Raw genomic sequence first — 27,478 nt, forward strand, 5'->3', positions numbered from 1 at the left:
AAAGAAGATGGTGACTAAGTCTAAATGTCCGTGAGAAAGAAGATGGTGACTAAGTCTAAATGTCTGTGATAAAGAAGATGGTGACTAAGTCTAAATGTCCGTGAGAAAGAAGATGGTGACTAAGTCTAAATGTCCGTGAGAAAGAAGATGGTGACTAAGTCTAAATGTCCGTGAGAAAGAAGATGGTGACTAAGTCTAAATGTCTGTGATAAAGAAGATGGTGACTAAGTCTAAATGTCCGTGAGAAAGAAGATGGTGACTAAGTCTAAATGTCCGTGAGAAAGAAGATGGTGACTAAGTCTAAATGTCCGTGAGAAAGAAGATGGTGACTAAGTCTAAATGTCCGTGAGAAAGAAGATGGTGACTAAGTCTAAATGTCCGTGAGAAAGAAGATGGTGACTAAGTCTAAATGTCTGTGATAAAGAAGATGGTGACTAAGTCTAAATGTCCGTGAGAAAGAAGATGGTGACTAAGTCTAAATGTCCGTGAGAAAGAAGATGGTGACTAAGTCTAAATGTCCGTGAGAAAGAAGATGGTGACTAAGTCTAAATGTCCGTGAGAAAGAAGATGGTGACTAAGTCTAAATGTCCGTGAGAAAGAAGATGGTGACTAAGTCTAAATGTCCGTGAGAAAGAAGATGGTGACTAAGTCTAAATGTCCGTGAGAAAGAAGATGGTGACTAAGTCTAAATGTCCGTGAGAAAGAAGATGGTGACTAAGTCTAAATGTCTGTGATAAAGAAGATGGTGACTAAGTCTAAATGTCCGTGAGAAAGAAGATGGTGACTAAGTCTAAATGTCCGTGAGAAAGAAGATGGTGACTAAGTCTAAATGTCCGTGAGAAAGAAGATGGTGACTAAGTCTAAATGTCCGTGAGAAAGAAGATGGTGACTAAGTCTAAATGTCCTTGAGAAAGAAGATGGTGACTAAGTCTAAATGTCCGTGAGAAAGAAGATGGTGACTAAGTCTAAATGTCCGTGAGAAAGAAGATGGTGACTAAGTCTAAATGTCCGTGAGAAAGAAGATGGTGACTAAGTCTAAATGTCCGTGAGAAAGAAGATGGTGACTAAGTCTAAATGTCCGTGAGAAAGAAGATGGTGACTAAGTCTAAATGTCCGTGAGAAAGAAGATGGTGACTAAGTCTAAATGTCCGTGAGAAAGAAGATGGTGACTAAGTCTAAATGTCTGTGATAAAGAAGATGGTGACTAAGTCTAAATGTCCGTGAGAAAGAAGATGGTGACTAAGTCTAAATGTCCGTGAGAAAGAAGATGGTGACTAAGTCTAAATGTCCGTGAGAAAGAAGATGGTGACTAAGTCTAAATGTCCGTGAGAAAGAAGATGGTGACTAAGTCTAAATGTCCGTGAGAAAGAAGATGGTGACTAAGTCTAAATGTCTGTGAGAAAGAAGATGGTGACTAAGTCTAAATGTCCGTGAGAAAGAAGATGGTGACTAAGTCTAAATGTCCGTGAGAAAGAAGATGGTGACTAAGTCTAAATGTCCGTGAGAAAGAAGATGGTGACTAAGTCTAAATGTCCGTGAGAAAGAAGATGGTGACTAAGTCTAAATGTCTGTGATAAAGAAGATGGTGACTAAGTCTAAATGTCCGTGAGAAAGAAGATGGTGACTAAGTCTAAATGTCCGTGAGAAAGAAGATGGTGACTAAGTCTAAATGTCCGTGAGAAAGAAGATGGTGACTAAGTCTAAATGTCTGTGATAAAGAAGATGGTGACTAAGTCTAAATGTCCGTGAGAAAGAAGATGGTGACTAAGTCTAAATGTCCGTGAGAAAGAAGATGGTGACTAAGTCTAAATGTCCGTGAGAAAGAAGATGGTGACTAAGTCTAAATGTCCGTGAGAAAGAAGATGGTGACTAAGTCTAAATGTCCGTGAGAAAGAAGATGGTGACTAAGTCTAAATGTCCGTGAGAAAGAAGATGGTGACTAAGTCTAAATGTCCGTGAGAAAGAAGATGGTGACTAAGTCTAAATGTCCGTGAGAAAGAAGATGGTGACTAAGTCTAAATGTCCGTGAGAAAGAAGATGGTGACTAAGTCTAAATGTCCGTGAGAAAGAAGATGGTGACTAAGTCTAAATGTCCGTGAGAAAGAAGATGGTGACTAAGTCTAAATGTCCGTGAGAAAGAAGATGGTGACTAAGTCTAAATGTCCGTGAGAAAGAAGATGGTGACTAAGTCTAAATGTCCGTGAGAAAGAAGATGGTGACTAAGTCTAAATGTCTGTGATAAAGAAGATGGTGACTAAGTCTAAATGTCCGTGAGAAAGAAGATGGTGACTAAGTCTAAATGTCCGTGAGAAAGAAGATGGTGACTAAGTCTAAATGTCCGTGAGAAAGAAGATGGTGACTAAGTCTAAATGTCCGTGAGAAAGAAGATGGTGACTAAGTCTAAATGTCCGTGAGAAAGAAGATGGTGACTAAGTCTAAATGTCCGTGAGAAAGAAGATGGTGACTAAGTCTAAATGTCCGTGAGAAAGAAGATGGTGACTAAGTCTAAATGTCCTTGAGAAAGAAGATGGTGACTAAGTCTAAATGTCCGTGAGAAAGAAGATGGTGACTAAGTCTAAATGTCCGTGAGAAAGAAGATGGTGACTAAGTCTAAATGTCCGTGAGAAAGAAGATGGTGACTAAGTCTAAATGTCCGTGAGAAAGAAGATGGTGACTAAGTCTAAATGTCCGTGAGAAAGAAGATGGTGACTAAGTCTAAATGTCCGTGAGAAAGAAGATGGTGACTAAGTCTAAATGTCCGTGAGAAAGAAGATGGTGACTAAGTCTAAATGTCCGTGAGAAAGAAGATGGTGACTAAGTCTAAATGTCTGTGATAAAGAAGATGGTGACTAAGTCTAAATGTCCGTGAGAAAGAAGATGGTGACTAAGTCTAAATGTCCGTGAGAAAGAAGATGGTGACTAAGTCTAAATGTCCGTGAGAAAGAAGATGGTGACTAAGTCTAAATGTCCGTGAGAAAGAAGATGGTGACTAAGTCTAAATGTCCGTGAGAAAGAAGATGGTGACTAAGTCTAAATGTCCGTGAGAAAGAAGATGGTGACTAAGTCTAAATGTCCGTGAGAAAGAAGATGGTGACTAAGTCTAAATGTCTGTGAGAAAGAAGATGGTGACTAAGTCTAAATGTCCGTGAGAAAGAAGATGGTGACTAAGTCTAAATGTCCGTGAGAAAGAAGATGGTGACTAAGTCTAAATGTCTGTGATAAAGAAGATGGTGACTAAGTCTAAATGTCCGTGAGAAAGAAGATGGTGACTAAGTCTAAATGTCCGTGAGAAAGAAGATGGTGACTAAGTCTAAATGTCCGTGAGAAAGAAGATGGTGACTAAGTCTAAATGTCCGTGAGAAAGAAGATGGTGACTAAGTCTAAATGTCCGTGAGAAAGAAGATGGTGACTAAGTCTAAATGTCCGTGAGAAAGAAGATGGTGACTAAGTCTAAATGTCCGTGAGAAAGAAGATGGTGACTAAGTCTAAATGTCCGTGAGAAAGAAGATGGTGACTAAGTCTAAATGTCCGTGAGAAAGAAGATGGTGACTAAGTCTAAATGTCCGTGAGAAAGAAGATGGTGACTAAGTCTAAATGTCCGTGAGAAAGAAGATGGTGACTAAGTCTAAATGTCCGTGAGAAAGAAGATGGTGACTAAGTCTAAATGTCTGTGATAAAGAAGATGGTGACTAAGTCTAAATGTCCGTGAGAAAGAAGATGGTGACTAAGTCTAAATGTCCGTGAGAAAGAAGATGGTGACTAAGTCTAAATGTCCGTGAGAAAGAAGATGGTGACTAAGTCTAAATGTCCGTGAGAAAGAAGATGGTGACTAAGTCTAAATGTCCTTGAGAAAGAAGATGGTGACTAAGTCTAAATGTCCGTGAGAAAGAAGATGGTGACTAAGTCTAAATGTCCGTGAGAAAGAAGATGGTGACTAAGTCTAAATGTCCGTGAGAAAGAAGATGGTGACTAAGTCTAAATGTCCGTGAGAAAGAAGATGGTGACTAAGTCTAAATGTCCGTGAGAAAGAAGATGGTGACTAAGTCTAAATGTCCGTGAGAAAGAAGATGGTGACTAAGTCTAAATGTCCGTGAGAAAGAAGATGGTGACTAAGTCTAAATGTCCGTGAGAAAGAAGATGGTGACTAAGTCTAAATGTCTGTGATAAAGAAGATGGTGACTAAGTCTAAATGTCCGTGAGAAAGAAGATGGTGACTAAGTCTAAATGTCCGTGAGAAAGAAGATGGTGACTAAGTCTAAATGTCCGTGAGAAAGAAGATGGTGACTAAGTCTAAATGTCCGTGAGAAAGAAGATGGTGACTAAGTCTAAATGTCCGTGAGAAAGAAGATGGTGACTAAGTCTAAATGTCCGTGAGAAAGAAGATGGTGACTAAGTCTAAATGTCCGTGAGAAAGAAGATGGTGACTAAGTCTAAATGTCCGTGAGAAAGAAGATGGTGACTAAGTCTAAATGTCCGTGAGAAAGAAGATGGTGACTAAGTCTAAATGTCCGTGAGAAAGAAGATGGTGACTAAGTCTAAATGTCCGTGAGAAAGAAGATGGTGACTAAGTCTAAATGTCCGTGAGAAAGAAGATGGTGACTAAGTCTAAATGTCCGTGAGAAAGAAGATGGTGACTAAGTCTAAATGTCCGTGAGAAAGAAGATGGTGACTAAGTCTAAATGTCTGTGATAAAGAAGATGGGGACTAAGTCTAAATGTCCGTGAGAAAGAAGATGGTGACTAAGTCTAAATGTCCGTGAGAAAGAAGATGGTGACTAAGTCTAAATGTCCATGAGAAAGAAGATGGTGACTAAGTCTAAATGTCCGTGAGAAAGAAGATGGTGACTAAGTCTAAATGTCCGTGAGAAAGAAGATGGTGACTAAGTCTAAATGTCCATGAGAAAGAAGATGGTGACTAAGTCTAAATGTCCGTGAGAAAGAAGATGGTGACTAAGTCTAAATGTCCGTGAGAAAGAAGATGGTGACTAAGTCTAAATGTCCGTGAGAAAGAAGATGGGGACTAAGTCTAAATGTCCGTGAGAAAGAAGATGGTGACTAAGTCTAAATGTCAGTGAGAAAGAAGATGGTGACTAAGTCTAAATGTCCTTGAGAAAGAAGATGGTGACTAAGTCTAAATGTCCGTGAGAAAGAAGATGGGGACTAAGTCTAAATGTCCGTGAGAAAGAAGATGGTGACTAAGTCTAAATGTCCGTGAGAAAGAAGATGGTGACTAAGTCTTCTTGGGACTCAAGTCAGACTTTTCTGACAAATGTTAAGTCAGTCAGTCAGTTGTGAGTCAACAACCTCAATAGTCAACTTTTATGTCTCAACACTAACTCTTGTTCTAACTCACCTCCAACTCTAACCTGAGACCAAACTATTGCCTTAACTCTAACCCTAAGCTTAAATGAACTAACTCTTGGCCCACCTGAGCCTAACTCTTGTCCTACCTCACCTCTAACTCTTGCCATAACTTTGAACTTAACTAACTTTTGCCCCACATCAAAACCTAAGTAACTCCTGCTCCAACTCAACCTAACTTACTCCTACCCTAACTAACTATTGCTATAACCTTAAACCTAACTATTTCCCTACGTCACCTCTAACTTTTGCCATAACCTTGAACTTAACTAACTCTTGCTCCACATCAAAACCTAAGTAACTCTTGCCCATGTTGAAACCTAACTAACGTTTGCCCTAAACCTAACTCTTGCCATAACCTTGAATCTAACTAACGTTTGCCCTAACATTAACTCTTGCCCTAACACTAACTCTTGCCATAACCTTGAATCTAACTAACGCTTGCCCTACATCACCTCTAACTTTTGCCATTAATGTGAACCTAACTAACTCTTGGCCCATGTTGAAACCTAATTAACTTTTGCCCTAAACCTAACTCTTGCTATAACCTTAAACCTAATAACTCTTGCTCCACGTTAAAACCTAACTAACCTTTGCCCTAATTCTATCTCTAATTCCTGCCCCACCTCTAAACCTAGTGCTTGCCCTAAATCTAAGCCTAACTATTGGCCTGAGTCTAAACCTAACTCTTGCCCTAAATCTAAGCACAACTAACTCTTGCTTTAACCCTCTTGCCCCAACTCTAAACCTAGCTAATGCCCTACCTCACCTCTAACTCTTGCCATAACCTTCAACCTAACTCTTGCCCCACGTCAAGACCTAACTCTTGCTCCAACTCTAAACCTAACTAACCATTGCCCTAACTGTAAGTGTTCCCATAACCTTAAAGGCCTACTGAAATGATTTTTTTTTATTTAAACGGGGATAGCAGATCTATTCTATGTGTCATACTTGATCATTTCGCGATATTGCCATATTTTTGCTGAAAGGATTTAGTAGAGAACAACGACGATAAAGATTGCAACTTTTGGTATCTGATAAAAAAAGGCTTGCCCCTACCGGAAGTAGCGTGACGTAGTCAGTTGAACATTTCCGCAAAGTTCCCTATTGTTTACAATGATGGCCGCATGAAGTGAGAGAGATTCGGACCGAGAAAGCGACAATTTCCCCATTAATTTGAGCGAGGATGAAAGATTTGTGGATGAGTAAAGTGCAAGTGAAGGACTAGTGGGGAGTTGAAGCTATTCAGATAGGGAAGATGCTGTGAGAGGCGGGGGTGACCTGATATTCAGCTGGGAATGACTACAACAGTAAATAAACACAAGACATATATATACTCTATTAGCCACAACACAACCAGGCTTATATTTAATATGCCACAAATTAATCCTGCATAAAAACACCTGCGTGTTTGTTATGCTAGCTCCTAGCTCCTCTGCTAGCTCCTAGCTCCATAGAACACGCCAATACAATTCAAACACCTGATCAACACACACCATCACTCAGCCCAAAAGACCGTTTACCTAACCCAAGGTTCATAAAGCTTATATATTTTAAAAAAGTTACGTACATACGCAAAAAAAAGTTGCGCACATACGGTCAAGCGATCAAATGTTTAGAAGCCAAAGCTGCATACTCACAGTAGCACGTCTGCGTCTTTGTCATCCAAATGAAAGTAATCCTGGTAAGAGTCTGTGTTGTCCCAGTTCTCTACAGGCGTCTGTGTATCGAAGTCAAAAGTCCTCCTGGTTAGAGTCTCTGTTATCCGAGTTCTTCCATCTTGACTGCATCTTTCGGGAATGTAAACAAAGAAGCGCCGGCTGTGTACTGTTGTGGCTGACTACGTTCGAAAAATACGTCCATTTCGCACCGACAACTTTCTTCTTTGCTTGCTCAGCTTCCTTCTCCATAATGCAATGAACATGATTGCAACAGATTCACGAACACAGATGTCCAGAATACTGTGGAATTATGAAATGAAAACAGAGCTTTTTCGTATTGGCTTCAATGTGGAAGGCATACCCGTGTTCGCCGGGCTACGTCACGCGCATACGTCATCCTCAGAGGCGTTTCGAACCGGAAGTTTAGCGGCAAATTTAAAATGTCACTTTATAAGTTAACCCGGCCGTATTGGCATGTGTTATAATGTTAAGATTTCATCATTGATATATAAACTATCAGACTGCGTGGTCGCTAGTAGTGGCTTTCAGTAGGCCTTTAAACCTAACTAACTCTTGCCCTAAACAACACTTGTCCCGACTCTTAACTCTTACTCCACATTGAAACTTAAGTAACTTTTGCCCTAAACCTAACTCTTGCCATAACCTTAAACCTAACTCTTTCTTGTCCCACGTTGAAATCGAACTCTAAACCTAACTAATTCTTCCCCCAACTTTAACTTTAGCTGTAACCTTAAACCTAACTCTTGTCCCACGTTACAACCTAACTAACCTTTGCCCTAACTCTAACTCTTGCCTTAAATCTAAGCCTAACTAACTCCTGTCCAAACACTAACCATAAATTTAAACCCAACTAACCTTTGACCTAATTCTAAACCTAACTAACTCTTGCTGTAACTGACTAACTCTTTCCCTACATTGGAACCTAATTAAATTTGCTCTAAACCTAACCCACTATTCCTCCTGACCTAACCGAGTCATCAATCTCAGCTGGATCGTCACAGAAGACGAGTTAGTTTATTGTAAGCAATTCTTTTTTTTGCCTTTCTGACGGAACTAAAAGATCATATTTCATACATTGACTTTTTATTGGACATGTGGTGTTTTCCTTCCGGAGCCTTCTTCCCTCCCTTGAGAAATAAACCTCACCTGTGTTCTTCTTTGCAGGCTTTTGCTGTTCTTAGTCCCGCCTCCAGCAGGAAGTGAAGTAAACGTTTTTGTCACAATAACTCAAAAGTCATGCGCACGTTTTCATGAAAATGTGATGAGGAAGACGTAATTCCATTTTGGGGCTGATGCGGATCATTTCTACTAAGTCACTTTTAGGTAACAAGCTTCCACTTTGCTTGTTTTTCCGCCTCCACCCGCAGAGACAAACAGCGATGAGTGTTTCTTTCCTTCTGCTGCAGATAACTCAATTAAACGTTCTAGGAAATGTCAGAAGGAACAAGCGGTTACATTTTGGGGATGATCCGGATCACTGGCTGGACTTCAAAAGTTCACCTCCTCTCAAACTTCTTGCAACTTTTATTCTAATATTTGGAATTTGTTGTTTCTGTGTGGAGTTTGCATGTTCTCCCCGTGACTGCGTGGGTTCCCTCCGGGTACTCCGGCTTCCTCCCACCTCCAAAGACATGCACCTGGGGATAGGTTGATTGGCAACACTAAAATTGGCCCTAGTGTGTGAATGTGAGTGTGAATGTTGTCTGTCTATCTGTGTTGGCCCTGCGATGAGGTGGCGACTTGTCCAGGGTGTACCCCGCCTTCCGCCCGATTGTAGCTGAGATAGGCTCCAGCGCCCCTCGCGACCCCGAAGGGAATAAGCGGTAGAAAATGGATGGATGGATGGATGGAATTTGTTGTGATACTAAAGTCTCATTGGACTTTTTCTTTATTCTCACCTCATTCGAACTTTATTCCTGAAGCACAATTGTTAGTCTTTTTAATCTGTTATATCTGTATAATATCTTCATACATTTCATTTCCACCTGCTCAAATTGTGTAGCACTTTTATTTTGAAAGCTACAGTAGGAAGGGGATTCTTATGACCCCTGTTCTTCATGGTTTACCTTTTTGACCTTGGGGCCCACTCCAAAATAAACACTTCTTCTTTCTGTTCGTGTCTTTGAAGCATGTGGTTGTATGACACTTACCGTATTTTCCGCACCATAAGGCGCCCCGTGTTATTAGCCGCACGTTTAATGAACAGAATATTTCAAAACTTTGTTTACCTATTAGCCGCCCCGTGCTATTAGCCGCACCTACGCTACGCTAAAGGTAATGTCAACAAAACAGTCAGATAGGTCAGTCAAACTTTAATAATATATTACAAACCAGCGTTCTAACAACTCTGTTCACTCCCAAAATGTAATGTACAAATGTGCAATCACAAAAATAGTAACACTCAAAATAGTACAGAGCAATAGCAACATCAATAACTCAACGTTGCTCATACATTAGTGTCACACAACACACAAAATAAACATTTAAAGCTCACTTTCTGAAGTTATTACTCATCCACAAATCCCTCGAATTCTTCTTCTTCGGTGTGCTTCACTTGTTTTTTGACACCATCTGTGATGTGGACGCGCATGCAGTCATAGATCAACAGGAACGGAGCTGCGTGAAAAAAGTCACCCGGTGTCTTCGCGTAAACGTCTATCAACCACTCGCTCATCTTTTCTTCATCCATCCACCCCTTCGAGTTAGCTTTTATGATGACGCCGGCTGGAAAGTTCTCTTTTGGCAAGGTCTTCCTTTTGAATATCACCGTGGGTGGAAGTTTCTGGCCGTTAGCATGGCAAGCTAGAACCACAGTAGGACGACTTCTCATTCCCTGTGGTGCGAATATTCACCGTACGTGTTCCCGTTGTATCCACAGTGCGGTTCACAGGAATATCAAAAGTCAGTGGAACCTTGTACGCGTGTCTCTTAGTAGGAGACATTTTGTTGTCTTTACAGAAAAACAAATGAAATTAAATATCCGCGAGCTTCTTCTTCTACGGGGGCGGGTGCTCACCTTGGCGGTTGCTTACAGTAGAAGAAGAAACGCTTCCTCTTCTATGGGGGCGGTTGCTTACCGTAGAAGAAGAAGCGCTTCCTCTTTTACGGGGCAAAAAGATGGCGGCTGTTTACCGTAGTTGCGAGACCTAAACTTTATAAAAATAAATATGAATATTAATCCATATATAAGGCGCACCGGGTTATTAGCCGCACTGTCTGCTTTTGAGAAAAATTTTGGTTTTTAGGTGCGGCTTATGGTGCGGAAAATACGGTACCCATTTCTTTACACACTCTTTTGCATTGTCCTTCAACTCTGACAGATCTTTCAAGCTGCACTGGTTGGGTAGCAGAGGACCGACATGGTGTGGTCCTCTTCTCCGCACGGTGTGGTCCTCTTCTCCGCACGGTGTGGTCCTCTTCTCCGCACGGTGTGGTCCTCTTCTCCGCACGGTGTGGTCCTCTTCTCCGCATTCGCAGGTGGTTGGGCCGGTTTTGTAGCCCCATCTGGCCATAGCAGCTTTTGATCGCCCTGTTCCTGTTCTCAGGCGGTTTAGTGTCTTCCACTGGACCCATGGTGTTTCTGACCCGGGGGGCAGGTCTTCAGAAGGGGGGATTCCCATGTCAATAGGAGGGGGGTCTTTCTCTAGTCTTTGTGTCCATAGCTGGAGTCTGGTTTCTTCTCGACATGTTGTTAGGGGCTGGACATTGCTGAGGAAGCTTCTCCTTGACTTCAGACGTTGAGCTGAGGGTTCACGTCCATAGAGGAGGTGGCGTTCATCACTGGTAGCTTTTGTGAACTCTACTCGGCTGGCAACTTCCCGTCTCACGTCTGCAGGGGCAATGCCAGCGAGGAGATGTTGGTTGTTCAGGTTGGTAGGCTTCAAGCAACCAGTGATCCTGCGGCAGGTGTTGTTCAGTGCTGGGTGGAGTTTCTTGGCATGGGTTGATCTCTCCCAGACAGGACATGCATACTCCGCCGAGGAATAGCACAGGGCCAAAGCAGTACATCTTAGTGTGTGTGCTGTGGCTCCCCATTTGGAATTTGTCAGTTTCCGTAAGATGTTGTTTCGGGAGCTTACTTTCAGTTTGGTGTTTTTGATGTGTTCCTTGAGGGAGAGTGTGCGGTCCAGGGTTACGCCAAGGTAGACAGGGTTGGTACAGTTCTCAAGTGGCGTTCCAGACCATTTGATGTTAAGAGGTCGGTTCGCATCCCGGTTCCTGAGATGGAACGAGCAGACTTGGGTCTTCGCAGGGTTTGCGTGTAGATGGTTTTGCTCGTAGTAGAGGAGTAGCTCATCTAGGGCTGAGGTGAGGTTTGCTTCTACCGCTTCAAACGTACTCTCTTGAGATGTTACACAGAGGTCGTCAGCATAGATGAATCGTTCAGTGTTCTGGTCCATTGGCTGGTCGTTGGTATAGATGTTATACAGTAGTGGAGCCAGCACACTACCTTGAGGTAGGCCGTTCTTCTGTCGTCGCCAGCGACTTTGCTTGTTGTTTAAAGTAACATGGAAGCGCCTGTCTTTCAAGAGGACTCCAAGGAGGTCTGTGAGTGCCAGATCTTTTGTCATCTCCAGGGTCTTTTTTAGGAGGAGGCGGTGGTTCACTGTGTCGTACGCGGCAGACAGATCGGCGAAGACGGCACCTGTTACCAGTCCATTCTGAAACTCATCCTCAATATGTTGGGTGAGATTCAGAAGTTGGCTTGTTGTGGATCAGCTTGTTGGGGGATGATGGCAGGTTCAGCAACTGGGGCCAGCCTGTTGAGGATCAGGCACTCAAAGAGTTTATATGGGTGACATAGCAGGGAGATTGGGCGGAAACTTTTTGCGTGGGATGGATCTTTACCCGGTTTGAGAAGAGCTATGATTCTGTTTTTTTCTCCAGATCTTTGGGATGGTTCTTGTCAGCATGCAGTCATTCATCAGGTCGAGGATCCATTTCCGTGTCAGAGGTCCAAAGTGTTTGATCTCTTCAGTGCAAATATTGTTCTGGCCGATGGCTTTACTGGTCTTAAGGGCATTGATGCTGGTATTGAGCCGTTCTCTTCAGGGGAGAATGGCTCAGTCAGTCCGGTGGTTTGGGAGTACTGAAGTCGGTCTACCTTTGGTCTTGGCTGTTTGGTTTTGGATTTTCCATTGAGCAGCAGCTGATGAGCAACTTGGTTGGCAGTGGTGGTATACAGTTGCTGTGTTGGGGCTGACGGGTCATTGCTGATTTTTCGGATCAGGCTCCATGCCTTTTTGCTGTTTTTCGCCATATCAGTTGTCTCCTTCAGGTTTTGCCATTTCCTTTGGCGGCATTCTGATAGGGAAGTCATGAGGCTCTCACCTACTTCCATGGTGCTTTCAGCAAAGGGGTCAGATTCATAAAGCTGTTGGTATTGCTCATATAGTTTGCTGCTATGGGTATCAAGTCCAGGTTTGTATTGAGTGCGGCAGCTTCTTGGGATGTTCTTTCGGGCTGCCTGGTGCACGAGTTTAGCGAAGTTGTCATAGCTTTTGGGGTCCGCTGGGAGATGGGCAATCTTCCTTTCGAGGTCTTCTTGGAAGCCAGGCCAGTTCGCTTTCCCAAAGTTGAATCTTCTCCAGAATGGGACAGTGGCTGGGGTGATTGCAGCGTTGGGTTTCTGGCAGGGGCTCCAATACCCGCTTCTTGCTGACCCCGGTGATGTTATGACTGACAAACAAACACTATATCAGGGTTGTATCCTGCTTTCCAGCGCCCGCTGTTGAATGATTTTGGTTGTTTGGCATCCTGGATCAGATTTAGCTGGTTTATTTCTGCCCATCTGTGTTGTTATTAGCATATCCCCATTGTGTGCTGTGGCTGTTGAAGTCTCCAATCACAATCTTTGCTTTTCCAGATGTTGGTATTTCTGGCATCATGTGGTTTGTAAACTGAGGTGATGGTCATTCCTCCGAGCTCAGCAGTTAGGACTTCCATGTCATTTTCATCGCTCTTTGATGTTGATTCGATGGTCAGCCCATTTTTCGCGAGCATGATGCTTCCGTGTTTGTCATGTGGTCTTTCTATGAGGGTGGTCATTCCTTCCTTACGAGGCCGACGGTGTTTAGGCCCACGATGGGTTTCTTGCAGGCAGAGAATATCGCACAGAGTTCTTCCTAAGTTGCAGAAAGTCCTTCAATATTCACAGATATAATAGTCAATGCTGGCCTTGACCTCTCTTCATGCTCCGGACTGACGGGCTACTGGCATTCCTTGAGCTTCTGGACATCGCTTGTCTTTCGGCTCGGCTTCAAAGTGTTTGGTAGAATTGGCCAGCAATTCTCACTTGGCAGGAGTCGCCATGTGGACGCTTCTACTTCTACCATGAAACACTGAATTAGTCATCTTACTCTTCATTTGATTCATATTCAATAATTACATCGGATCTACTTACAGTCACTTAACCTTTACAAGTGTGATGAAAGCGCGTGTAAATCACAAAGATGAATATTTAGGTCAGACTTGTTAGTAAAATAAGTAGTGACCAAAGAAGGCACTCAAATAACTGATGAAAAATGACAATGAAGTTTCTTGACATTAAAGTGCATAGCTTCACTCTGTAGTCATCATTTTTGCGCTTAATAAACCTTTTTCTCGGACTTTAGCTCCAGGCTTTTTCCTATTTGTCATTACTGCCACAAGTGGTGGAAAAGTGTATTACAGCTGAGAATCAGATCATCTCGTGGCGGCCTGAAAATGCTAGTTTAACTGACACATGAAACGTGACGAAACCACTTTAGCCACCAGATGTGAGGTTTTTCTTCCCGAATGAAGGTCAACAATGTGCCTTTGAGAACTTTATTTACACATCCAAGGTTGACAAAGCAGCAAAGACTAGAAAAGCAGCCAGCAGCAGCAGCAGCAAAGACTTGCTGGAGTGACGACGCTCCACAAGAACATACAATCATGTTGCTAAAGCACAGGAGGCTTCCTTGTCCCGCCTCCTCGTGGGCCAAAATCAATCAAATAAAAAAGGCTAAAAAAATAAGCTTGTTTTTGTCCTAATTTCTTGTCCACTACCGAGGTTTTATTTTGTTGAGAAGAAGAAGAAACATCTTTGGAGGAATCCCACACTTGCACACTAACCAGCGCTCTTTTGGAGTCTCTCGGAGTTTGTTCAAACAAAAAGTAGCGGAGTGTCTCATCGCCATGACGACGATGCTGCTCTGTACAGTCACCCGTGCTAAGCCCCGCCCACTGCTTTGGGAGGCGCCCCCTTCAGTAGATGACCTCGTACACGGTCGCCTTCTTGTCCCCGGACCCCGTCACGATGAACTGGTCGTCGGGGGAGATGTCGCAGCTCAGCACCGACGACGACTCCTTGGACTACGCACACACACACACACACACACACACACACACACACACACACATACACACACACACACTTAGAGAGCGCCACGGAAGAGGACGCCAGGTGTAATTGCCGAGCCTACCTGGAATATGCTGGAGCCGTAAGGTGTCCGCCATGCGTTCAGCAGGTTGTCTTTGCCGGTGCTTACAAACCATTTCCCTGTAGGGGGCGCACACGCGTTAAATAGGGCCAACCAATGCTGCTGCGTTCAAGGAAACTTGGAAATGTGAAAAGACGTGGAAGAAACACGTAAGAGCAGAATGTCCACTTGTGAAGTCGTCTTTGTAGGAACTTCAATAAATTAATTTCATGGGGTTTTTTATAGCAAAAACACAAAATGTGCATTTTTTTCCCCCAAAACATTTTTTTAAAAATAAATATTTGATGTTGAGCAATTGAAGCCTTAAAGTCAACAATTCACAACAACATTGATTTTGATTCATTATTATTTTTTGAACAATGACAGTTTAAAAAATAAATCGGACTAAAAGATCTGAGTTATAAAAGTTGTTTTACTTTCAACACTTCATTTCCAAGATCAACTTCAGATTGTCGATTTTCAGTTTTGATTACATTTTGAGCAAAGACAGTTTTAAAGAAAGTCAACATTGCAACTTCCCCTCGTTATATTTCACTTCTTTGTTTATGTTTTTTTAGTAATAGTATTTTTAGAATGTGTCGCTGGCCATTAAAAAATGAGCTGCAGGCCACACTTTGGACACCTCTGCTATAAACGTACATAACATCACTCATTCATGCTCTGTAATAACTTCAACAGAAGCTTTAGAGAATCAAGTTAAGTTAGTAACGTAATCTAAAGATTTTAATATTAGGAAAAATCATTTTCCAAGCACAGTAAGTGTGCGTGTGTGTGTGTGCGTGTGCATGTGTGTGTGTGTTTGTGTGTGTGTGTTTACCGCAGTATGCAAACTTGAGTGAGAGAACACAGCTCTCGTGAAGGTGCAGCTGGTACTTGTCAGGCTTGGACACGTGCAGGACTTCCACGTTGCTGCTCTCCATTCCCACAGCCAGCCACTCTCCAGTGGGACAATAACCCAGAGAGAAGATCTGCACACACACAACACATTTCATATATCATCCATAAAACACAACATATTTCATATATCATCCATAAAACACAACACATTTCATATATCATCCATAAAACACAACACATTTCATATATCATCCATAAAACACAACACATTTCATATATCATCCATAAAACACAACACATTTCATATATCATCCATAAAACACAACACATTTCATACATCATCCATAAAACACAACACATTTCATATATCATCCATCAAACACAACACATTTCATATATCATCCATAAAACACAACACATTTCATATATCATCCATAAAACACAACACATTTCATATATCATCCATCAAACACAACATATTTCATATATCATCCATAAAACACAACATATTTCATATATCATCCATAAAACACAACATATTTCATATATCATCCATAAAACACAACACATTTCATATATCATCCATAAAACACAACACATTTCATATATCATCCATCAAACACAACACATTTCATATATCATCCATAAAACACAACACATTTCATATATCATCCATAAAACACAACACATTTCATATATCATCCATAAAACACAACATATTTCATATATCAATCAATCAATCAATCAATGTTTATTTATATAGCCCTAAATCACAAGTGTCTCAAAGGGCTGTACAAGCCACAACGACATCCTCTGTGTCGAGTGGGTCTGACATAATATTGTGAAAGTCCAACACATCAGCGAAATTTCATATATCATCCATCAAACACAACACATTTCATATATCATCCATAAAACACAACATATTTCATATATCATCCATAAAACACAACACATTTCATATATCATCCATCAAACACAACACATTTCATATATCATCCATAAAACACAACATATTTCATATATCATCCATAAAACACAACATATTTCATATATCATCCATAAAACACAACACATTTCATATATCATCCATCAAACACAACACATTTCATATATCATCCATAAAACACAACACATTTCATATATCATCCATAAAACACAACATATTTCATATATCATCCATAAAACACAACACATTTCATATATCATCCATAAAACACAACATATTTCATATATCATCCATAAAACACAACATATTTCATATATCATCCATAAAACACAACACATTTCATATATCATCCATCAAACACAACACATTTCATATATCATCCATCAAACACAACACATTTCATATATCATCCATAAAACACAACACATTTCATATATCATCCATAAAACACAACACATTTCATATATCATCCATAAAACACAACATATTTCATATATCATCCATAAAACACAACATATTTCATATATCATCCATAAAACACAACATATTTCATATATCATCCATAAAACACAACATATTTCATATATCATCCATAAAACACAACACATTTCATATATCATCCATCAAACACAACACATTTCATATATCATCCATAAAACACAACATATTTCATATATCATCCATAAAACACAACATATTTCATATATCATCCATAAAACACAACACATTTCATATATCATCCATCAAACACAACATATTTCATATATCATCCATAAAACACAACACATTTCATATATCATCCATAAAACACAACACATTTCATATATCATCCATCAAACACAACACATTTCATATATCATCCATAAAACACAACACATTTCATATATCATCCATAAAACACAACACATTTCATATATCATCCATCAAACACAACACATTTCATATATCATCCATAAAACACAACACATTTCATATATCATCCATAAAACACAACATATTTCATATATCAATCAATCAATCAATGTTTATTTATATAGCCCTAAATCACAAGTGTCTCAAAGGGCTGTACAAGCCACAACGACATCCTCTGTGTCGAGTGGGTCTGACATAATATTGTGAAAGTCCAACACATCAGCGAAATTTCATATATCATCCATCAAACACAACACATTTCATATATCATCCATAAAACACAACATATTTCATATATCATCCATAAAACACAACACATTTCATATATCATCCATCAAACACAACACATTTCATATATCATCCATAAAACACAACATATTTCATATATCATCCATAAAACACAACATATTTCATATATCATCCATAAAACACAACACATTTCATATATCATCCATCAAACAACACATTTCATATATCATCCATAAAACACAACATATTTCATATATCATCCATAAAACACAACATATTTCATATATCATCCATAAAACACAACACATTTCATATATCATCCATAAAACACAACATATTTCATATATCATCCATAAAACACAACATATTTCATATATCATCCATAAAACACAACACATTTCATATATCATCCATAAAACACAACACATTTCATATATCATCCATAAAACACAAAATATTTCATATATCATCCATAAAACACAACATATTTCATATATCATCCATAAAACACAACATATTTCATATATCATCCATAAAACACAACATATTTCATATATCATCCATAAAACACAACACATTTCATATATCATCCATCAAACACAACACATTTCATATATCATCCATAAAACACAACATATTTCATATATCATCCATAAAACACAACATATTTCATATATCATCCATAAAACACAACACATTTCATATATCATCCATCAAACACAACACATTTCATATATCATCCATAAAACACAACATATTTCATATATCATCCATAAAACACAACATATTTCATATATCATCCATAAAACAACACATTTCATATATCATCCATAAAACACAACATATTTCATATATCATCCATAAAACACAACACATTTCATATATCATCCATAAAACACAACATATTTCATATATCATCCATAAAACACAACACATTTCATATATCATCCATAAAACACAACACATTTCATATATCATCCATCAAACACAACACATTTCATATATCATCCATAAAACACAACACATTTCATATATCATCCATAAAACACAACACATTTCATATATCATCCATCAAGCACAACACATTTCATATATCATCCATAAAACACAACATATTTCATATATCATCCATAAAACACAACATATTTCATATATCATCCATAAAACAACATATTTCATATATCATCCATAAAACACAACATATTTCATATATCATCCATAAAACACAACACATTTCATATATCATCCATAAAACACAACACATTTCATATATCATCCATCAAACACAACACATTTCATATATCATCCATCAAACAACATATTTCATATATCATCCATCAAACACAACATATTTCATATATCATCCATAAAACACAACACATTTCATATATCATCCATAAAACACAACATATTTTATATATTAGCCAACATATTTCATATATTAGCCAACATATTTCATATATCATCCAACATATTTCATATATTATCCAACATATTTCATATATCATCCAACATATTTCATATATTATCCAACATATTTCATATATCATCCATCAAACACAACACATTTCATATATCATCCATCAAACACAACATATTTCATATATCATCCATCAAACACAACATATTTCATGTATTATCCATCAAACACAACATATTTCATATATTATCCAACATATTTCATATATCATCCATAAAACAATCATCTTAACCCTCAACGGACATAACTAACAACCCCAACTTAAACTTCACCTAACCCTAAAAAACTTCATTTAAACCCTAAAAATCTCCACTTAAACACAAACATAAACTCTAAATATCTTAAATTAAACCCTTAAAAAAAATGACAAAGCTAAAAAACACTATTTAAACCATAAAAGACTTCTCTTGAACCCTAAAAAACTCAACTCAACCCTAAAAAAAAATCAATTCAAACCCTAAACACTCAATTTAACCCTTAAAAAACTTTATTTAAACATAAAAAACTTCACTTAAACCCTAAAAAACTTCACTTTAATCCTAAAAACTTAACTTAAAAGAACTTTACCTAACCCCTAAAACACTTCATTTGAACCTGACAAAAATTCACTTAAAAACTCAAAATTTCAGCCCTAAAAAACTTCAATAAAACCTTAAACTTGATTTAAAAACTTCACTTAATCTTAAAAAACTAAATTTAAGCCCTAAAAGCCTTCACTTCAACCCTAAAAAGACAAGTTGAGTGAGGTGTGAGCGTACCTGGGAGGTGAAGTCATGCTGCTTAAAGGAGTGAGGTGTGAGTGTACCTGGGAGGTGAAGTCATGCTGCTTAAAGGAGTGAGGTGTGAGCGTACCTGGGAGGTGAAGTCATGCTGCTTAAAGGAGTGAGGTGTGAGTGTACCTGGGAGGTGAAGTCATGCTACTTAAAGGAGTGAGGTGTGAGTGTACCTGGGAGGTGAAGTCATGCTGCTTAAAGGAGTGAGGTGTGAGTGTACCTGGGAGGTGAAGTCATGCTGCTTAAAGGAGTGAGGTGTGAGTGTACCTGGGAGGTGAAGTCATGCTGCTTAAAGGAGTGAGGTGTGAGCGTACCTGGGAGGTGAAGTCATGCTGCTTAAAGGAGTGAGGTGTGAGTGTACCTGGGAGGTGAAGTCATGCTGCTTAAAGGAGTGAGGTGTGAGCGTACCTGGGAGGTGAAGTCATGCTACTTAAAGGAGTGAGGTGTGAGTGTACCTGGGAGGTGAAGTCATGCTGCTTAAAGGAGTGAGGTGTGAGCGTACCTGGGAGGTGAAGTCATGCTACTTAAAGGAGTGAGGTGTGAGTGTACCTGGGAGGTGAAGTCATGCTGCTTAAAGGAGTGAGGTGTGAGCGTACCTGGGAGGTGAAGTCATGCTGCTTAAAGGAGTGAGGTGTGAGTGTACCTGGGAGGTGAAGTCATGCTACTTAAAGGAGTGAGGTGTGAGCGTACCTGGGAGGTGAAGTCATGCTGCTTAAAGGAGTGAGGTGTGAGTGTACCTGGGAGGTGAAGTCATGCTACTTAAAGGAGTGAGGTGTGAGTGTACCTGGGAGGTGAAGTCATGCTGCTTAAAGGAGTGAGGTGTGAGTGTACCTGGGAGGTGAAGTCATGCTACTTAAAGGAGTGAGGTGTGAGTGTACCTGGGAGGTGAAGTCATGCTGCTTAAAGGAGTGAGGTGTGAGTGTACCTGGGAGGTGAAGTCATGCTGCTTAAAGGAGTGAGGTGTGAGTGTACCTGGGAGGTGAAGTCATGCTGCTTAAAGGAGTGAGGTGTGAGCGTACCTGGGAGGTGAAGTCATGCTGCTTAAAGGAGTGAGGTGTGAGTGTACCTGGGAGGTGAAGTCATGCTGCTTAAAGGAGTGAGGTGTGAGTGTACCTGGGAGGTGAAGTCATGCTGCTTAAAGGAGTGAGGTGTGAGTGTACCTGGGAGGTGAAGTCATGCTGCTTAAAGGAGTGAGGTGTGAGTGTACCTGGGAGGTGAAGTCATGCTACTTAAAGGAGTGAGGTGTGAGTGTACCTGGGAGGTGAAGTCATGCTGCTTAAAGGAGTGAGGTGTGAGTGTACCTGGGAGGTGAAGTCATGCTGCTTAAAGGAGTGAGGTGTGAGTGTACCTGGGAGGTGAAGTCATGCTGCTTAAAGGAGTGAGGTGTGAGTGTACCTGGGAGGTGAAGTCATGCTGCTTAAAGGAGTGAGGTGTGAGTGTACCTGGGAGGTGAAGTCATGCTGCTTAAAGGAGTGAGGTGTGAGTGTACCTGGGAGGTGAAGTCATGCTACTTAAAGGAGTGAGGTGTGAGTGTACCTGGGAGGTGAAGTCATGCTGCTTAAAGGAGTGAGGTGTGAGTGTACCTGGGAGGTGAAGTCATGCTACTTAAAGGAGTGAGGTGTGAGTGTACCTGGGAGGTGAAGTCATGCTGCTTAAAGGAGTGAGGTGTGAGTGTACCTGGGAGGTGAAGTCATGCTACTTAAAGGAGTGAGGTGTGAGTGTACCTGGGAGGTGAAGTCATGCTACTTAAAGGAGTGAGGTGTGAGTGTACCTGGGAGGTGAAGTCATGCTACTTAAAGGAGTGAGGTGTGAGTGTACCTGGGAGGTGAAGTCATGCTGCTTAAAGGAGTGAGGTGTGAGTGTACCTGGGAGGTGAAGTCATGCTGCTTAAAGGAGTGAGGTGTGAGTGTACCTGGGAGGTGAAGTCATGCTGCTTAAAGGAGTGAGGTGTGAGTGTACCTGGGAGGTGAAGTCATGCTACTTAAAGGAGTGAGGTGTGAGTGTACCTGGGAGGTGAAGTCATGCTGCTTAAAGGAGTGAGGTGTGAGCGTACCTGGGAGGTGAAGTCATGCTGCTTAAAGGAGTGAGGTGTGAGTGTACCTGGGAGGTGAAGTCATGCTGCTTAAAGGAGTGAGGTGTGAGTGTACCTGGGAGGTGAAGTCATGCTGCTTAAAGGAGTGAGGTGTGAGTGTACCTGGGAGGTGAAGTCATGCTACTTAAAGGAGTGAGGTGTGAGTGTACCTGGGAGGTGAAGTCATGCTGCTTAAAGGAGTGAGGTGTGAGTGTACCTGGGAGGTGAAGTCATGCTGCTTAAAGGAGTGAGGTGTGAGCGTACCTGGGAGGTGAAGTCATGCTGCTTAAAGGAGTGAGGTGTGAGCGTACCTGGGAGGTGAAGTCATGCTGCTTAAAGGAGTGAGGTGTGAGTGTACCTGGGAGGTGAAGTCATGCTGCTTAAAGGAGTGAGGTGTGAGTGTACCTGGGAGGTGAAGTCATGCTGCTTAAAGGAGTGAGGTGTGAGCGTACCTGGGAGGTGAAGTCATGCTGCTTAAAGGAGTGAGGTGTGAGTGTACCTGGGAGGTGAAGTCATGCTGCTTAAAGGAGTGAGGTGTGAGTGTACCTGGGAGGTGAAGTCATGCTACTTAAAGGAGTGAGGTGTGAGCGTACCTGGGAGGTGAAGTCATGCTGCTTAAAGGAGTGAGGTGTGAGTGTACCTGGGAGGTGAAGTCATGCTACTTAAAGGAGTGAGGTGTGAGTGTACCTGGGAGGTGAAGTCATGCTGCTTAAAGGAGTGAGGTGTGAGTGTACCTGGGAGGTGAAGTCATGCTGCTTAAAGGAGTGAGGTGTGAGCGTACCTGGGAGGTGAAGTCATGCTGCTTAAAGGAGTGAGGTGTGAGTGTACCTGGGAGGTGAAGTCATGCTGCTTAAAGGAGTGAGGTGTGAGCGTACCTGGGAGGTGAAGTCATGCTGCTTAAAGGAGTGAGGTGTGAGTGTACCTGGGAGGTGAAGTCATGCTGCTTAAAGGAGTGAGGTGTGAGCGTACCTGGGAGGTGAAGTCATGCTGCTTAAAGGAGTGAGGTGTGAGTGTACCTGGGAGGTGAAGTCATGCTGCTTAAAGGAGTGAGGTGTGAGTGTACCTGGGAGGTGAAGTCATGCTGCTTAAAGGAGTGAGGTGTGAGTGTACCTGGGAGGTGAAGTCATGCTGCTTAAAGGAGTGAGGTGTGAGTGTACCTGGGAGGTGAAGTCATGCTACTTAAAGGAGTGAGGTGTGAGTGTACCTGGGAGGTGAAGTCATGCTGCTTAAAGGAGTGAGGTGTGAGTGTACCTGGGAGGTGAAGTCATGCTACTTAAAGGAGTGAGGTGTGAGCGTACCTGGGAGGTGAAGTCATGCTGCTTAAAGGAGTGAGGTGTGAGTGTACCTGGGAGGTGAAGTCATGCTACTTAAAGGAGTGAGGTGTGAGCGTACCTGGGAGGTGAAGTCATGCTGCTTAAAGGAGTGAGGTGTGAGTGTACCTGGGAGGTGAAGTCATGCTGCTTAAAGGAGTGAGGTGTGAGCGTACCTGGGAGGTGAAGTCATGCTACTTAAAGGAGTGAGGTGTGAGTGTACCTGGGAGGTGAAGTCATGCTGCTTAAAGGAGTGAGGTGTGAGTGTACCTGGGAGGTGAAGTCATGCTGCTTAAAGGAGTGAGGTGTGAGTGTACCTGGGAGGTGAAGTCATGCTGCTTAAAGGAGTGAGGTGTGAGTGTACCTGGGAGGTGAAGTCATGCTGCTTAAAGGAGTGAGGTGTGAGTGTACCTGGGAGGTGAAGTCATGCTGCTTAAAGGAGTGAGGTGTGAGTGTACCTGGGAGGTGAAGTCATGCTGCTTAAAGGAGTGAGGTGTGAGTGTACCTGGGAGGTGAAGTCATGCTGCTTAAAGGAGTGAGGTGTGAGTGTACCTGGGAGGTGAAGTCATGCTGCTTAAAGGAGTGAGGTGTGAGTGTACCTGGGAGGTGAAGTCATGCTGCTTAAAGGAGTGAGGTGTGAGTGTACCTGGGAGGTGAAGTCATGCTGCTTAAAGGAGTGAGGTGTGAGTGTACCTGGGAGGTGAAGTCATGCTGCTTAAAGGAGTGAGGTGTGAGTGTACCTGGGAGGTGAAGTCATGCTGCTTAAAGGAGTGAGGTGTGAGTGTACCTGGGAGGTGAAGTCATGCTGCTTAAAGGAGTGAGGTGTGAGCGTACCTGGGAGGTGAAGTCATGCTGCTTAAAGGAGTGAGGTGTGAGTGTACCTGGGAGGTGAAGTCATGCTGCTTAAAGGAGTGAGGTGTGAGTGTACCTGGGAGGTGAAGTCATGCTGCTTAAAGGAGTGAGGTGTGAGTGTACCTGGGAGGTGAAGTCATGCTGCTTAAAGGAGTGAGGTGTGAGTGTACCTGGGAGGTGAAGTCATGCTGCTGCAGCTGCCGTCCCTCCCGGAGGTCCCAGCAGCGCACGGTGTTGTCCAGTCCTCCCGTCCACAGCTTGGTGCCGTCGTTGGAGATGTCGATGCAGCTGGCTCCGTCTGTGTGGCCCTGGAACTGTCTGTGGGTGACAAATGGTAAATGGTAAATGGGTTGTACTTGTATAGCGCTTTTCTACCTTTTTTAAGGAACTCAAAGCGCTTTGACACTATTTTCACATTCACACACACACAATGTATCCACCCTTAAACCTCCCGTGTGTCTGTGGGTGACAACACACACCCTTAAACCTCCCGTGTGTCTGTGGGTGACAACACACACCCTTAAACCTCCCGTGTGTCCTTAGGGTGACAACACACACCCTTAAACCTCCCGTGTGTCCTTAGGGTGACAACACACACCCTTAAACCTCCCGTGTGTCTGTGGGTGACAACACACACCCTTAAACCTCCCGTGTGTCTGTGGGTGACAACACACACCCTTAAACCTCCCGTGTGTCCTTAGGGTGACAACACACACCCTTAAACCTCCCGTGTGTCCTTAGGGTGACAACACACACCCTTAAACCTCCCGTGTGTCTGTGGGCTGGTTGGGAGAGGGCGTCCTACCTGACCAAGGTCTGGTTGTGCAGGTCCCAGACCACGATGTTGCCGTCGCTGCAGCAGGAGAAGCACACCTTGTTGTCGGGTGAGATGGCCAGGGCGTAGCAGGCCGGGGCCGACGACGTAAGCTCCGCCTTGATGCGAGGGGTGGGCGTGGCCAGATCCCAGATGGACAGCGTGCTGGCCTCACCCCCCACTATCAAGGTGCGCCCGTCGGAGAGCAGCTTGCAGGATCGGATGTAGTTGTCTCGGTTCTGCTTGGACATGAAGTCTAGTTTCAATGTTCATCAAGTCTGCTTTCAATGTTCATCAAGTCTGCTTTCAATGTTCATCAAGTCTGCTTTCAATGTTCATCAAGTCTGCTTTCAATGTTCATCAAGTCTGGTTTCAATGTTCATCAAGTCTGCTTTCAATGTTCATCAAGTCTGCTTTCAATGTTCATCAAGTCTGCTTTCAATGTTCATCAAGTCTGGTTTCAATGTTCATCAAGTCTGCTTTCAATGTTCATCAAGTCTGCTTTCAATGTTCATCAAGTCTGCTTTCAATGTTCATCAAGTCAGGTTTCAATGTTCATCAAGTCTGGTTTCAATGTTCATCAAGTCAGGTTTCAATGTTCATCAAGTCTGCTTTCAATATTCATCAAGTCTGCTTTCAATGTTCATCAAGTCTGCTTTCAATGTTCATCAAGTCTGCTTTCAATGTTCATCAAGTCGGCTTTCAATGTTCATCAAGTCTGCTTTCAATGTTCAAGTCTGCTTTCAATGTTCATCAAGTCTGCTTTCAATGTTCATCAAGTCTGCTTTCAATGTTCATCAAGTCTGCTTTCAATGTTCATCAAGTCTGCTTTCAATGTTCATCAAGTCTGCTTTCAATGTTCATCAAGTCTGCTTTCAATGTTCATCAAGTCTGGTTTCAATGTTCATCAAGTCTGCTTTCAATGTTCATCAAGTCAGGTTTCAATGTTCATCAAGTCTGCTTTCAATGTTAATCAAGTCTGCTTTCAATGTTCATCAAGTCAGGTTTCAATGTTCATCAAGTCTGCTTTCAATGTTCATCAAGTCAGGTTTCAATGTTCATCAAGTCTGCTTTCAATGTTCATCAAGTCTGGTTTCAATGTTCATCAAGTCTGCTTTCAATGTTCATCAAGTTCTGGTTTCAATGTTCATCAAGTCTGCTTTCAATGTTCATCAAGTCTGCTTTCAATGTTCATCAAGTCTGCTTTCAATGTTCATCAAGTCTGCTTTCAATGTTCATCAAGTCGGCTTTCAATGTTCATCAAGTCTGCTTTCAATGTTCAAGTCTGCTTTCAATGTTCATCAAGTCTGCTTTCAATGTTCATCAAGTCTGCTTTCAATGTTCATCAAGTCTGCTTTCAATGTTCATCAAGTCTGCTTTCAATGTTCATCAAGTCTGCTTTCAATGTTCATCAAGTCTGCTTTCAATGTTCATCAAGTCTGGTTTCAATGTTCATCAAGTCTGCTTTCAATGTTCATCAAGTCAGGTTTCAATGTTCATCAAGTCTGCTTTCAATGTTAATCAAGTCTGCTTTCAATGTTCATCAAGTCAGGTTTCAATGTTCATCAAGTCTGCTTTCAATGTTCATCAAGTCAGGTTTCAATGTTCATCAAGTCTGCTTTCAATGTTCATCAAGTCTGGTTTCAATGTTCATCAAGTCTGCTTTCAATGTTCATCAAGTTCTGGTTTCAATGTTCATCAAGTCTGCTTTCAATGTTCATCAAGTCTGCTTTCAATGTTCATCAAGTCTGCTTTCAATGTTCATCAAGTCTGCTTTCAATGTTCATCAAGTCTGCTTTCAATGTTCATCAACTATTTTGTCACTTGACTTCAAAAGAACAAATATTAACATCTCACACTTTACACAATCAAATATTCTTTACAGTCGCTAACTTTTCATTCCTCACAACCGGCCAGGAAACATTTATTGTATGAATAAAAACATTATTGATTTACCCCAAAAGGGACAAGCGGTAGAAAATGGATGGATGGATTTTAATTTGACTGAATTTGTTATGAATAGTTATGTAGAAATGACTTTTAATATTTTTCTTTATTCAAATAAATACATTTATTGTATTTTAGAGTCAGAAAATATGTTCTACTTTTATCAATATTGTTAAATAGATTTGTTTGGATTATTTTGTGTATAATAAATGTATGAAGGAAAAAGTGAAAAATATACAACATAAGTCATAACAAAATGTATACACGCTGTAAATTCATTAGTTTTGGTTTCACAAGTAGTATTTCATAAATTGTATGATTAATTATATATTAATATTAAAATATTATACAACTAATAATACATAATGATACAATGTATTTATCTAAAACAGTATATTAATATATATATATAGTATTAGTCATATTATAGTATGTTATATTAATATATATGTGTTTAAATTATAGTAACACATATTAATTATACAATATTGTACAAATAATACATAGATAAAAATAATGTAAATATAGAAGTCAAATTAATTATATAATAATTATATATATTGATCAAATATTGTATTACTCATTTAAAATATAGTATATGAATATAGTACATACAGTATATATGTTATTAATATTATAGTATTAAATGTGTATACAATTAAAATGAATAAAATACATTATCATATTCATTATATAATTGTAAAAGATAATATAGAATGTAATGTTCATTTAACAATAGTAATATATGTATATAATAAATACAGATTATTGTATTAACT

At 40.9% G+C, this 27,478-nt stretch overlaps 1 protein-coding gene across 1 annotated transcript in view; it reads right to left on the reverse strand.

Annotated features, from left to right (window-relative positions):
- Positions 1 to 13,822: 13,822 nt before the first annotated feature.
- The window catches only part of tle2a (TLE family member 2, transcriptional corepressor a), a 137,494-nt gene continuing 123,838 nt past the window's right edge, over positions 13,823 to 27,478 (reverse strand). Inside the window, 5 exon segments of the mRNA XM_062027709.1 lie at positions 13,823 to 14,377; positions 14,488 to 14,564; positions 15,323 to 15,473; positions 24,109 to 24,256; positions 24,744 to 24,991. Of these exon segments, the coding sequence (XP_061883693.1) occupies positions 14,270 to 14,377; positions 14,488 to 14,564; positions 15,323 to 15,473; positions 24,109 to 24,256; positions 24,744 to 24,991 (732 nt within the window). The 3' untranslated portion in view covers positions 13,823 to 14,269.

This window comes from Entelurus aequoreus, linkage group LG19 (assembly GCF_033978785.1).
Source record: "Entelurus aequoreus isolate RoL-2023_Sb linkage group LG19, RoL_Eaeq_v1.1, whole genome shotgun sequence".
Lineage (NCBI taxonomy): Eukaryota > Metazoa > Chordata > Actinopteri > Syngnathiformes > Syngnathidae > Entelurus > Entelurus aequoreus.